The 14,223-nt window shown below is 37.3% G+C and overlaps 1 protein-coding gene across 1 annotated transcript in view; it reads right to left on the bottom strand.

Annotated features, from left to right (window-relative positions):
* The window catches only part of Plc21C (Phospholipase C at 21C), a 56,199-nt gene that overhangs the window by 36,832 nt on the left and 5,144 nt on the right, over positions 1 to 14,223 (bottom strand). Inside the window, exon 2 of the mRNA XM_017182920.2 lies at positions 612 to 1,040. Coding sequence (XP_017038409.1) covers positions 612 to 704 — 93 coding nt within the window. The 5' untranslated portion in view covers positions 705 to 1,040. The remainder of the gene's footprint in view (positions 1 to 611; positions 1,041 to 14,223) is intronic.

Raw genomic sequence — 14,223 nt, 5'->3', positions numbered from 1 at the left:
TTAACGGCGATTTTTGTAATGATTTAATGCTGGGATTTCCAGACTTGATAATTTGCAGTAAACGCGTCATTAAAAATTATTTAACAAAGTAGGTTATAAATTAATATTGAAGAATAAGAAGGGGAAAAGAAAGTAGGCCACTTGAGACATTGCCTAATAAATTAGAATTCTTATCTCCTTTTAACTTTAAAATAAGACCCTAATAATACTTCAGAAATCCTTAAGATACTAGAGATTAGATTTAATTATTAATTAATTATGTTAATCATTTTTTAATTTAATTATTAACTAGCTTACCTATATCATAAATACATATATATATTATTACACAACTCTCAGCAAGACTCTTTTTAAAGAAAGATAACAAATGTATAATAAAAGATGCATAACGCCGTACAAATATTTAGTAGTTTGCTCTCTCAAATTAATCGAGAAATTAGAGGAAGAGAGCTATAAACCCCTTTATTTGATTTTTCAACTTTTTAAATATAAAAAAATTCATTTTTGCTATTTATATTTAGTTTTTAGTTTATGGTTCCCACTTAATTTTATTAGTAACACTTTAAGCTTAGTTACCCTTATTTATATTTTTAAATTCAAAAAGTACTCACATCGTCCCAGCGTATAAACTTGTCGCCATCCTGCAGAGCCTGGGGCACCTCCACGCTGGCGGTGGAAATGTACGTTCCTCCGGCACTCATCATCCTGACTGCGTTGTTGCACTTTGCTTTTGGTCTCTCTGCTGGGTCTGGTGAATGCTCCTCCGTTGGCACTTTGGCTGGTTATTTTCTGGTTGTATTCTGGCTTCCGTTTAGCCGCTGCTCGGCACTTCCGTAACGGCCTGTGTTACTGTCGCAGAATTTCCCCGGCTGCATACAAATGACGCCATGGTCCTGGTCCAGGTCCCTGGTTGGTCCTCGTCCTGGACGTGGTCCCGGCCACAATTAGTGAGCCGTTGTTTTGGCCATGCGTCCAAGCCTTTCCGACTGCATTCTGCGTCCTGATTAAAATTCCGTTCTCGCGTTGCTCCTGGCGGCTTTCTGAAATTGCATTGGAAAAGAGAGTGAAAATGTTTGCGGTTAGCAAAATGTTTTGTTTTGGTGGGTTGAGAAGGTTTTCATAAAAAAAAACTTGATTACTTGGTGGATCAACTTGAAATACTATATAAGTATGAGTTTATCCTTGAGTTTTTACAAACAAAGGTTTAGTTATCTTAAAGTTTAAATTGGTTTTAATATAGAAATAATAAAAAACATTCTACTCTTAATATATTTATTATTTCATTATACTAAAATCCTATAAACTAAGTCCATAAAGTGGTTTATTCTTCTCTTTCGATACGGTTTCACGGGGGACACGAATGCCAGAAGCAGCTTGATTAGCGATTCCCCAAAAGAGTCTGTTGCCTTTGTTTCCTACAAAAAGGTCAGGCACTGGGAACTAGGGTCCGGGTTCGGGTCCGGGTCAGAGATCCCGTGACAGGCTTCCATTCACCCAGCAGAGTCCCCATTCATCGGGAGCAACTCATTCAGCTCAGGGCTGGCTGGCTGTCCGGCATTGTTTGCCTATTTTTGGGCTGCTGCTGTCGCCGCTGCGGCCATTGTGCCTCCGAGTAGTTTTTTGTTCGGTTTCTGGGTCTGGTTGTGGGTCTTTGTGTTCCGACTGCACTTCATTAATGCAGGGAAAACCGTTTTTCGGTTCGCTAATTTGGCGCATTTTCGGTTTTCAATTAGCAGGCAGCAGACAACTCTTGACCCTGCCATCATCGAAAGCTTTAAATAGACTTCCGGCAGAGAGGTAAATTTAAGATGTGAGATACATAAACATATATATAAAAACTTGGAAAAAACCACTTCACAAAGTGGTGCTTTAGCAAGTTTCCAGTGCGGTTTTGTGCACTCAGACGAACTGAAGCAAGTTGCCTTCTTATGCTCCTAATTTCAACATTATCCACTTAAAGCAACTGGGATGACAGCTTATCCAGAGAGAGAGAGCGTGGCAGTGGAAGCGGCACACGTGACTGCGGGCCTAATACTTTCGTAATTTCTTCTGGCCTTGTCATAACCAATTTCAGCCAAGTCCGCCCGCCAGGCAAACCGTAACTAAAACTGAAACAGAATCTGAATCTGAATCAGAAGCAGTAACTGAAATAGAAACAGAAGCGAGCACCCAATGAAAACGTAAGCAAAACTTTTGGCCACAGTCCGCAGGCAGCCACTAAAACCACACAAAAATACACACATGTACACTGTAGGAAATAACTGACAATTGATATGTTAAATTATTGTTTAGAAATGGTATTATTCCTGAAGATAACATCATATTATCTAAGGCTAACAGACCTTTTGTGCTGCTAAAAGCATACATTTTAAGGATAACAGAGTAATTTTGCAAATAACAGCACTTTTTTAAGATAACAGAACTCTTGGGCGTAAGAATAACAGAGAAATTGTACGGAGAACAGAACTTTTTAAAGATAACAGAACTCTTGTGCGTATAAAAGCACATTTTCTGGGGGTAACAAACCTATCGTGAAGATAACAGCACACTTTTTGTTAGACTGTTATTTGTGTAAATTCAAAACCAGTATCTTTTTTTATAAGAAAATTCCTACATAGAAAATCAAAATAGATATTCTCCACTAAATTAAACAATAGAATAAAAGCTATATATTTTTCCCAGTGTCCTCTCTTGTACTCACACATGTGTGCTAAAAGTTTTTCGCGTATAAAGGAAGTCATTTGTTTGTATTTGTTGCTCTGGCAAATAGAATTGAATTTGTGAATTTATTTTGCCGTTTTCCCTGCCATTTTCTGTTTGAAATTGAGTTTGTACATCATAAATTTGCAGTCAGCCAAAGGGGAAGTAATTAAGCATTTTCATTCTGTTTGTGTTCCGAGTGCTTTTCTTCTGTGTGTATGTGTGTGTGTGTGTGGCAAATGGATTTCGATTCGATATCGAAAATTGTTATCGTAAGTGGAATGAAAAATGCGGGAGATGCCTGCTCGATTTTCCTCATTTCCATGCTCTGCGCGCTTCATAGCTTTTCCTTTGCTTTCCCTACTCGTCTCGCTTTTTCCTTTTCTTTTTTTCATTTTGCTTGCAAATCGTTTTAAGTGTTTTATGGCAAACGGGCAAAAAATTTATTGCAGGCAATTTGCAGATGTACCCCCGAGTGGGTGGACAAGGTGGGTGGGCATTGGGTGATTGGAGAGTGTTTGGGTATCCTGGTGGCGAGGATACGCAACGGAAATCACAGCGGCAACACACAGATTTTCAGTGACTTTTCCTCCAACTCCAAGCTCTTTTTGCTCTTTCTAAAAAACAGAGATAGAGAGCGAAGGCGAGAGAGGCCATGAATCATGCATGCGACACAAACAGAACAAAACGCTATGCTCCCAGTTACTGCTCCTACTCCTGGTTCTACCCCTCAGTTTTCCACAGCTCCATCTGCTGGGAAAGCGGCATAAATCAAAGCTCGAGTCAAAATATGTTTTCCTTTGCCAGTTCACATCCTAAAGTTAAATGTTGATATATGTAGCGCACCGCGAAGCACTTGTTATTGGCTTGTTTATGACGGACTTTTAGTTGATCTGCACTGAATTTAAGAGATCGAAGTACTAGTTTATATAAATAAATATAAAAAGAACAAAAAAAAAATAATACAAAAATATGTTTTAAAAATAAAAAAACCAGCTAAACATACTTTTTTTCTTTACAATAGTTTAAAGTAAAATCAATATCAATGACAACACAGAATCCTTGCAGCTTAGTTTTATAAATGTCCTGTTTTATGTGCTTAAATGACCCGTAACTTTTTCAAATTAATTTAAAAAGTACAAAGTAAATCGGTGGTCTTCGGTCCTTTGTGCCTGCTGAAAGTAGGTCTGGCTTTTAAGTACCTGCACCTAAGTGTCCACTTAGTTCAGGGACAACCTTTCCGAATGAATTGGAATGCCACCCCCATCAAGCTCTGCCACCCGCTCTTGTCCTTCGCTAGCCTCCTTCCGTTTCCGGGAAAGGTGCGGAAGTTGCTTGTCAAACGGCAATCTTCCCCAGCACACTCTCTCTCACACACACAAACACACATATACACCAACAAGATAATCAAATCAAGGCGCCAGCTATTTGGTTAATGTGCATGACAGCGTCGCCAACAAAAGGGGGCCAAGAAAAACGAGGAAAAATGCGGGAAAAAAGCTGAACATGGGGCTGAGCGGGGAAAGTGAAAATGTTTAAAAAGTGAAGCACAGGTGAGAGCCGAAAGATAAGAAGGAGGAGGCCATTGCCAAGCTGAAGAAAAATCCCCGGTGTTGCCTGCTTTTAGGAGCGACAGTTTTCTGCCTCCTTTCTGTCTCTCTCTCAGATTTTCCTTCCGCGTAAATTGCAGCGACAGCCTGTGGCGCTGTGTGTATGTATGTGTGTGAGCCGACTATAATTTCATTTGTGGTACATAAAACTTTGTCAGGCTTCATCTCTCTCTCTCTTTGGGCCAAGACGAACCGAAGGCCGGTCGAGGAGGGAATCACATTAAACTAATTGCTTTAGCTTGTCATTGCCGTTGTTTCTATTGTTTTTGTCGATGTTGCTGCGATGTTGCTGATGCTGCTGCTGCTGCTCCTGCTGTCGAGTGTTTGATTGTTAGTGCTTTTAGGCAGCGCAAATTATATTTGCTTGAATGCCAAAATGGTTTTCCCTAGCATTTGGCAGCTATTAAAAATTTAAAAGCCACCACCACACCACGCACACTTACTGTGTGTCCTTAACCTTAAGGATGCCAGAAAAATAAAAACTAACAGCATGAACATGTACTTAACGGAATTAATTTCAAGTACCTTAAGGTTTTTCCCAAGATCTTGGAAATGTGAAGATTATTTAAAAACAAGAAAGGAAACTAACTTCGGGAAGCCGAAATTTGTATACCCTTGCAGTTTGCCATATGATCTTTCATTCAATCAAAAATCGATCATAACTAAGCCAAAAAAGCATCAAATTCGATTTGGAAAGCTTTTCTGTGCTTGTTATTTCTAGGGTAACAAAACTGCATACAAAATATCTAATTTTAAGATATTACAATTTTTGTTAATTTTTTCTGTGACAATTGAAGCATTTTAAGACCTCAAAAATACAAAAAAAAATTATGAAAAATGTTTTTCTTCTAAACATGGCTAGATCGACTCCGCTTTTTGTGCTGATCGAGAATATATATGATTTATAGGGTCGGAAACGACTCCTTCGCTGACAAAAATCATAAAACCACTCAGGAAGATCTTAAATATTCACACTCTTTAAATGAATATTTTTATATATTTTAAATGGTAATTTTTTTATAAAAAATAATCATAACTAAGCCAAAAAAGCATCAAATTCAATTCGGAAAGTTTTTCTGTGCTAGTTTTTGCCAGATAAACAAATCTGCTTACTAAATTTCAAACTTTAGGATATTACAATTTTCGCTCATTTTTTCTGTGACAATAAACCATTTTAAGACCCCAAAAATACAAAAAAAAAATTATGAAAAATGTTTTTCTTCTAAACATGGCTAGATCGACTCCGCTTTTTGTGCTGATCAAGAATATATATGATTTATAGGGTCGGAAACGACTCCTTCGCTGACAAAAATCATAAAACCACTCAGGAAGATCTAAAATATTCACACTCTTTAAATGAATATTTTTATATATTTTAAATGGTAATTTTTTTATAAAAAATAATCATAACTAAGCCAAAAAAGCATCAAATTCAATTCGGAAAGTTTTTCTGTGCTAGTTTTTGCCAGATAAACAAATCTGCTTACTAAATTTCAAACTTTAGGATATTACAATTTTCGCTCATTTTTTCTGTGACAATAAACCATTTTAAGACCCCAAAAATACAAAAAAAAAATTATGAAAAATGTTTTTCTTCTAAACATGGCTAGATCGACTCCGCTTTTTGTGCTGATCAAGAATATATATGATTTATAGGGTCGGAAATGACTCCTTCAGTATGTAACACACTTTTGACTGAAATTATAATACCCTGCAAGGGTATAAAGATATACTGTAGATTTTAAGATATTTCTTTTTAAGAACTTCTTTAAAAATATTTTAATAAATATATTTCATTTAAAGCAAAGGTTTTTAGTCAATATAATAAGTAAATTACTTAAAAAAATTTTGTTTCACGCTGGCTGTTTACCCTCGAAAACCCGAAAACAACATATAACCCAAAAAGCTAAACATCAAATATTAACTGAGGATGCTGGTCCCTCAGGTCAGTCTTTGGCAGGTGATTGCTACTTATACTTTGCACTCTTCAAATCATTTTTCCCTGCCCTTTTACCTTACCGATTTCCTTCTTTTTTTCGATAATATTCAAATTTAATTTGTATTTTTGAATGAAAAAAAAACTCCATGAATGGAAATAAATGATTTGTGTTGCGTTTGCGGTTTTGATTTGCCTGGGAAATTGCTTTGGCAATCAATGCAGAATTTTTTTGGTCGAGTTTTTCTTTATTTTGCTGCCATGTTTTCCCTGTTCTTTTCTGTTTTTTTCCTTTTTTTGCGGCGCATAAAAATTCATCATTTTGGGGGGAGGGGAGAGGAGAGAGTCCTGGGTCCTTGGAGGAGTGGGCGGCGGGTGCAAGTCAACAACTTGCCGGCCCTTGGGCTCTCGCTCGCTCATATCGGTAGCATAAAGTACACAAATAAATAAAAAATATAAAAACGAGGGGACATCGAGGGGGTGTGGTTAAGGAAAAGAAAAACAAAATTAAGTTCAATGACACCCCAAAACAACAGCTCTCGGCCGTAAATTCAAGTTCCAAGTTGTTTCTGGTTGTTCTTGCTCCCCGTTTTGCACGGGGAACCTCCATCAACGTCAAGTTGAGTTTTCCCCGGTATCCTTCATCCCGCACATCCCAGCCCCTTCCCCCTTTTGGGAAAAGGCAATGGGCGCGCCTCCAATTGGAAAACTTTTGTTACACTTTGTTTTCGCAGCTTTTCTTTAGGAGAAAGAGAAAAGGGAAGCTTGGAGGAATAAGTGAGAAAAGCAAGGAGCAATTTATAATTCGAAAATTTCGTCATTCGTTCAGTTTTCTCTCCTTTTTTTTTTTATTTGCATTTCGAGTTTAGTGACCCAAACCTAAGCCCCAGTTTCCAACGATTGATAATGCCATCGCCGATAGGCAAATTGTGAAAATATTGACAAAACAATTGTTTTCAATGGCACGCGAGGCCAGGTTGCCCTCATCCTCGCCAGCTCTTCATCAGCTCTTCTCCCTCCCTACCCATGTAATCCTCTTTTTTTTCCACCCTTTTCCGATTGCTCGTGGCAGTTGTTTGTCTCAAAATGTTCTATTTATAACGCCGGCGATGAGGCGATGAGTTCAATGTTTGATTGGCCTCCGTTGAAGGATAAAATGAACCTGCGGTGGACGCTTTTCCGCAAAGGGAAGCAGAGTGTAGAACGAAGCATGCTTTTGGGGTATAGAGAGGGAGGTCTAACTTGTGTTTATTTGCAAAATAAAAATCATAGATATTATTTTATATTTAATAAAGAGTAGATTAAATTTCCTGGCCATGAACATAGCTCCTGATACTGCGTAGATAATACAGAAATCCTTAAGGTTTGTAAAACTCTTAGAAAGCTGTCTAAGTTTTAGCTACAAAATATACGAAATACATTTTAACTAAAGGAAAATAAAACAAAAATAGAGAAATATATTCAAAGATGTTACATAAATCACTAGAATTTTATAATTCCACAACTTATGCTATAAATCTAATTTTCACTAAATTGAAAACTCCAAAAACATTTAATTGCATACTTTTGGACACCATTTTAAGCGTTTTTAGATCCCTAATAATTCCTATAATACTCCCAAATATTAATATATAAATTTCCAAATTATCTTGTTTATTTTTGGCTTCCATTAAGCCACTAGGCATTATCATTTATGGCAATGTGACACTTGGAAAGCAGCACTTTCCGCATCGGTCTGGCTTTTCGACTCATTACCATGCCATGGAGAGCCATAAATCGTCTGCCACCGTTGGCGCGGATTCCGATTACAGCTAATTGCTCGACTAACTGCACGTTGGATAGCCAAAAATAAACAAATAAACAAATGCATGGCATTAATCGCTTAAGTTATGTGCATTTGGCTGTTAATTTGTTTGCTCGCCACTTGCACGGGCACTAAGCCCACACAATTACACCTCCACATCCTCATTCTCCTACCTTTAGTATCGGTACTTGTATCTGTATCTGTTCTTGTATTTCTGTCTCTATCGCTTGATTGTGGCAAGGTTGATCTGTCGAATTTTGACAGCTTTCCACGTTGTCTGTGGTCGTGCATAATCGAGCTGTGACAGGATGTCGGGGTGACATGGGGTGTCTGGGTGGATTTTACATAAAGCCACCGCAAACAAAATGAATTTGTGACAGAAAATGATAATTATTAATTAAAACCGCGTTTCAGTGTCACCGCAAACAAGCGGAGATATAAACAAACAGCAAAGGGAACACATTAACATAAACAAACTTACGTGGCATATTGTTTATACAAGGAGGGTTTAATTTCGGGCAAAACATGATGATTTATAAAGTTGATTGTGTCAGAGGACATTCTTGTTTTGATTTGGGAAATATCTTCTTACAAGTCTCTTCTAATCTAATTTAAAAAATAAACTAAAACTGATATATAAAAGAAACTTCCACATAGAATTTAAAACATTTGTTGTAGCATTAAATTCTCAAAAGGATCAAAACACCCTTTTTGTTATCGCAAAAAGTTAATCGCGATTTTTTTCCGCTCTCATATACGCAGTAAATGGCAATTTGGTTAAGTTTATCGCTCATTAACAACAACGTCAACAAACAATCTGCAGGCATTCTCATCTCATTCATATTCATAGAATCTCCTCCCTGGCCTCGTCGCCCTTTTATCGCGGCTTTCATACAGCCCTCGCTCTCGTCCGGCCCATACAATATTCATATACAATTCCAGCCAGAGCAGAGTTTTCTGCTTCGTCTTTTGTTTTATTTATAACATTTCTGTTTTTGTCTCTGCGCACAATTTTTTTTTTTTTTCGTTCCTCTTGCTCTCAGTCTTTTTCATTTTTATCGCGCTTTTATCTAGTTTGTCAACGTTATCAGGAGGCGGCAACAACACAATATCAGCAGCACCAGCAGCAGCAGCAATGGGAGCAGGAGCAGCAACTCCCTTCCATTCCCATCCTCTAAAGCCTCCCCCTGTATGGTATATACCACCGCACTCGGCCCGCACCATGGTGACATGGCTGGTCGGTTAGTCGGACGTATTAGATTTGACGCTTCATTATAATGATAGATCGTTGTGCGTTGGTGTATAACCAGAGCAACCAAACGGGCAACACACCGCGAGAAAGCCATGACGTTAATTAATGCTTATCATTTTACACAAATTTATCATAATTAAGGTGTAAGTAAATGCTTTCAACAGCAGGTAAGACTCAATGAATAATACTAAATTAGCTAAAAAAAAGAAAGTTAATCTACTCAAAAGATTTCTTCATTTTAAATATTGAAATAATTTGTTAATATATAAAATAAAATCAGCTTGGAAAAGAAAGTTCTTAGTCCTAATGAAGAATTTTTTTGGTTACCCATTTTACTTTCAGTTTCCATAATTATTCTACATAATAACGTTTACACAATTTGCCAAAATTCAGTTTCTCAAATACTTCAAGTCCCACACTGCGTATGAGCAACTTGTACTTATTTTAAGGCAAACCCCTTCATTTTTTTAATAATTATGTCTCCTAGAGTGACATATTTTTTAAATATTTATGGAGCTTTTAAGAACTTAACCTTCAAGAAATGCAAATTCTACTTGGTTCCACACTGCGTATTAGCAATTTTCAGCCACTTATTCAGAGATAAATCTTATTTAATTCAAATAATTAGGTTCTCTTATAATAATATATTTTATATATATTAAAAGAGCTTATAAGAACATGACTTTCAAATATTCCGAGCCCCACTGGAACCCACACTGCGTATGAGCAACATATAGCTTATTTAGAAATAAAAACCTAAATCATATAAAAGATTAAAATCATAAGGTTTTTCTATAACGACATATAAATATATATTCTTTTTTTAATTTTAAAAAGCTTGGGTCTACACTGCGTATGAGCAACTTGTAGCTACTTTTTCCGAAATAAAACCTTCTTTTCGCCAACTAAACCAACCATGAATGCATAAATCTTTCATATCAGCATACTACCAAGCAATTTTGGCCAGTGTTCCCTGTCCCTGATAGTTGTTTAATTTTCAGCGTGGCCTACGCTGCGTATGCGCGACTTTTATTCAGTTTTGCAGTCGCGCGTTGGCGGCTGCTAAATAATTAATGAGCAGCCTCAAGTGGTAAAACGGGTGAAGTGGAGAGGGAGAAAGGAGGTAGAGGCGAGAGACAGCGAGTGGAGCAGGATGGCGATGTCAGCATAATGAGCCCAGCACGCACACGCACACACACCAACACACACGCACCCACGCCCGCTAATTGTCCTTTCTGGCTCGTGTCCTTTAATGCCTTAATTGTGTTTGAGCGATTGAAACTAGCAGCGGCCTTTGAATGCCACTCGAGAGGAGAGCGCGGACAGCTGACAGCAGGGGATAGATGCAGCAGTCAAGTGGGATAATTGCATATCAGTGGTGCAGCTGATGCCCCAACTTGATAAATGCCTCGAGTGGCAACTGAAACAGGACCTAATCACCCGCGGATGCTGCCGACTGACGGAGACAAGTGGGAGAATCAGAGAATCACAAAACAGAGAAACACAGAGAGAGCAGCTTAGAGCGCTTTGCTAATTGGAAAAACGAGCTGATGTGATAGCAGCGTTGCTGCTCATTAGCTCTTTGCAGTTCCTCCGCATCAAGTGTATGCCTCAGATTGGCCATAACCTGATTACGAACTGCACTAATTGCCATTGAATTGGTTTTTCTTTTCTCCCAAGATACATTTTCAATTGATAACTGGACTCTTTGTCAACTCGACTACCACATAATTGCCGCTAAATTTGAGTTATTGCGTTGGCAAATTAATTAAATTATGTTTCTGTTAAGCGAATAAAATAAGAAACAACTGAATTGGCAAAGGAAATGTGATTTAATGTAATTTATGTTACTGAATAATATTGAGAGAAATTTAATTGGGCTGATTAGGGTATCTAAATTCCATACAACTATAAAATATTTATATATAAAGTGAGTTATTTGATTTTCGTTAAAGATTTAAATCTATTGTTAAAATGTTTCTTTTACCAATTATTGAAATTTTTGCAATATTATTAAAGCTGTAATAAAATGTAAGATTAGTTTATTATTAAATAAATAAAATCTGTTTATCTTTATCTATGTAAATTGAATCTATGACATTTCTTTTTATTTATCTTCTCAGGCTTACTGTACTTTGTTTTGAAAACTGTAAATCATAAAGCAAGGTAGTATCTTGGAAATCTCTAGAAATTTTTGGACCCAAAACAACATGAAAAGCTGTCATGGAAATGTAAAAATTACGTTTCAAAGTAAAGTTTTCCATTGTTTTCAAGTAATTTTCTTATCGCAGAATCTGTTTTTGTTTTTCACATGAAAGATCATTTGTATTAGTTATATTTTTACAAGCATTTCCTTCATTTGTTAGAGTTAATCTTTCTCTCTAAATATATAATAAACTTTGAAAATGGTTTTAAAAATCATTTCTCTTTCTAATATGTTCCCAAAAATGGTATAAATTTAACTGAAAAGCTAAGGAATTTAATAAACCTGTTTATAAATAAAGAAAACCCTTTTTCTTTACGCCTAGATTTCCTTTGATTTACCAGATAATGTACACCCTACTTTATCCAAAATCCTATTCTGAGGATCAGGGAATTCCTGTCAATTCAACCATTTGGAGACCGTTTCGCGTGATTCACGCTCGACCCAGTGGAGCGTTATCTCCGCGGGTCTCCGGTTTCCACTGGCAGCTACAGTACGAGAGTATCTCAAAGATTTCCAGATACGCGCCACGCCATGCGCTCGCTGTGAGTTCAAGTACAACCGGCGACGACGACTATGTAAAAAATAAAGCAAAGCAAAATAAAGGCAAAAATCATTGACAAAGCACCCCACGTTCGCGGCACACAGAGATCACTAGGCTCACAACTATCGACAGAAATCTTTCGAGTTTTCCAAAGCCAAATCGAAATATACATTTGAACTTGAAAAGGAACGGAGAATGGGAGCACCAAATAATTCAGTTCAGTTTCGGTTTCGCTATTGGTTTTCGGTGGAAACTCAAATAGAAATCGCCGCCTTTTGCTTATAAACAAGCAACACACAAAGGGGGCATTTTTGGCATTTTGGGGGGCAGGCAACACACAACATTTTTCGGCACAATTTTCAATTAGCGGCCGAGGAAAAATGCTGTGGAAAAAAAGAAGATGTTGAACAAATAAATTGAATGGAATTGTATTTTGATTTAATTTTGTGTGTGCGAGAAATCGAATGCCCCCTGCCCCAGTCGACGACTTCCTGATAAATCTTCCAAAAAAAACGAGAACAAAAAAAGGTTCTTTCGATTCACAGTCAGTTACCTGAGTTACCTGTGCGCACAGTCAAAGTTTTTGACTTTCAGATGAAAAGTTTTTATTTTCAAGTCACTTTAGCTATTTGAATTTCGTAAGCGGTGAAATTTCAATTACAGATTTTGCACCCGCCGGCAAAGGAGGACGAACTCAAACTCGAACTGAAACTGGAACTCGAACTCGAGGCACTCGTCACCACAATGAACTTGTGTGCTTGGATTAAAAATAGTCTTGCTTGGGTTTTCCTTTAAGTTTTAGTTTTAGTTTTTAGATTTGAACTAGCTTGGGTCACACGCACACGACTGCAGATGCGGATTCTGTGGACCCGGAGAGGGTTGAGCTTCCTCCAAAAGGCAGCGCGTTACGGGGCACAGAGACTGCTTCTACGGCGGACACGACCGAACGCTTCGGCGGACGACGAATGTCTGGTGGGGAAAATCTAAGTGGAAATCTCAATGCTGCCCGAAATGCTAAAAATGAGAGCCAGCAGCAGCGATATAGGGAGCTCCTCTCTGGGGTTCTAGCGAGCTCTCACTCGGTGTGTGTGTGTGTGTGTGTCGTTGTGTGTGCGAAGGTGAGCTACTGTTCTACAGTGTTTTCTTTTTTTTTTTTGCTTTTTGTTTTTATTTTTTCTCTGTTTCTGTTTTTTTTTGGTTGCTTGCAAAATGTCAAATTGTAAATAAACGAAAAATGCCCCGAAAAAAACTGTTATACAAAACCGGCAGGGGCGGCGTTTGGGTTTCATTTATGAGGGGATCCCCCTCAGTTTGAAAGTTAAGAACTTTGACATGACCTACTGACCTTTGCTTCAAAGAAGTTTTCGTGAATTTTAATGAACGCAGTCTCTTGTTGCTCTAATGGGAAAAATCTCTTCGCGGAAAGGTTACTCAACCTTAAAAGGCCAAAAGGGATTTATTTTTAAGCTGATTAAATATCATTACATGGAATTAACAGATTTTTAAACAGGTCTTTAGGATATAGTAGCTGCATTATATTGCTTTAAATGTTCTATATCAATTAATACCTATTATTCAAAGGTTATTTAACAAGTTAAAAAAAATCTTTAAAATGCATTATTTTATTATTCAGAAAATTATAAACCATAGATATAAATATTTAGATAATTACAATCCTTTAATTTAATAATTTACAAAATTTTAATTAATTTAGTACTTCCTTTAATCATAAAATAATACAAACTCCTCTACCTTAATTCAAAACAAATTTTAAAATAATTGAATTAATGTTTATGCCTTAAAAAATTAATTATTATTAATTATATTAATATTATTTATTTGCATTATTATTTCATAAATATTAAATATACTTTCCACCGATTAACTCTGACCTTTGCCACAATTTTCGCCTTGTATTAACCATCAGCATTAATCCCACTCTCAAAACCCCTCCCATTTTCCAGCACCGCCTCTGGGCGTGCGAATTCGTGGGAATCCCTTCCCCACCCCCAATTTCCTTGCCGAAGAATGCTACCCGGAAAATGTTATACAAGAGCTTTTGCCATGCCACACACACGCACTTCTCTCTCTCTTCAACCGCTTTTCTTCGAGAAGTTCTCTCCGCAGAAGAAGCTCTCTCTTCGTCTCTCTGCGCCGACAGGTTTTGTTTTTGT

This window comes from Drosophila kikkawai, chromosome 2L (assembly GCF_030179895.1).
Source record: "Drosophila kikkawai strain 14028-0561.14 chromosome 2L, DkikHiC1v2, whole genome shotgun sequence".
Taxonomy (NCBI): domain Eukaryota; kingdom Metazoa; phylum Arthropoda; class Insecta; order Diptera; family Drosophilidae; genus Drosophila; species Drosophila kikkawai.
Note: the sequence above shows the minus strand (reverse complement) of the source record. Positions and strands in the feature narration are given on the sequence as shown.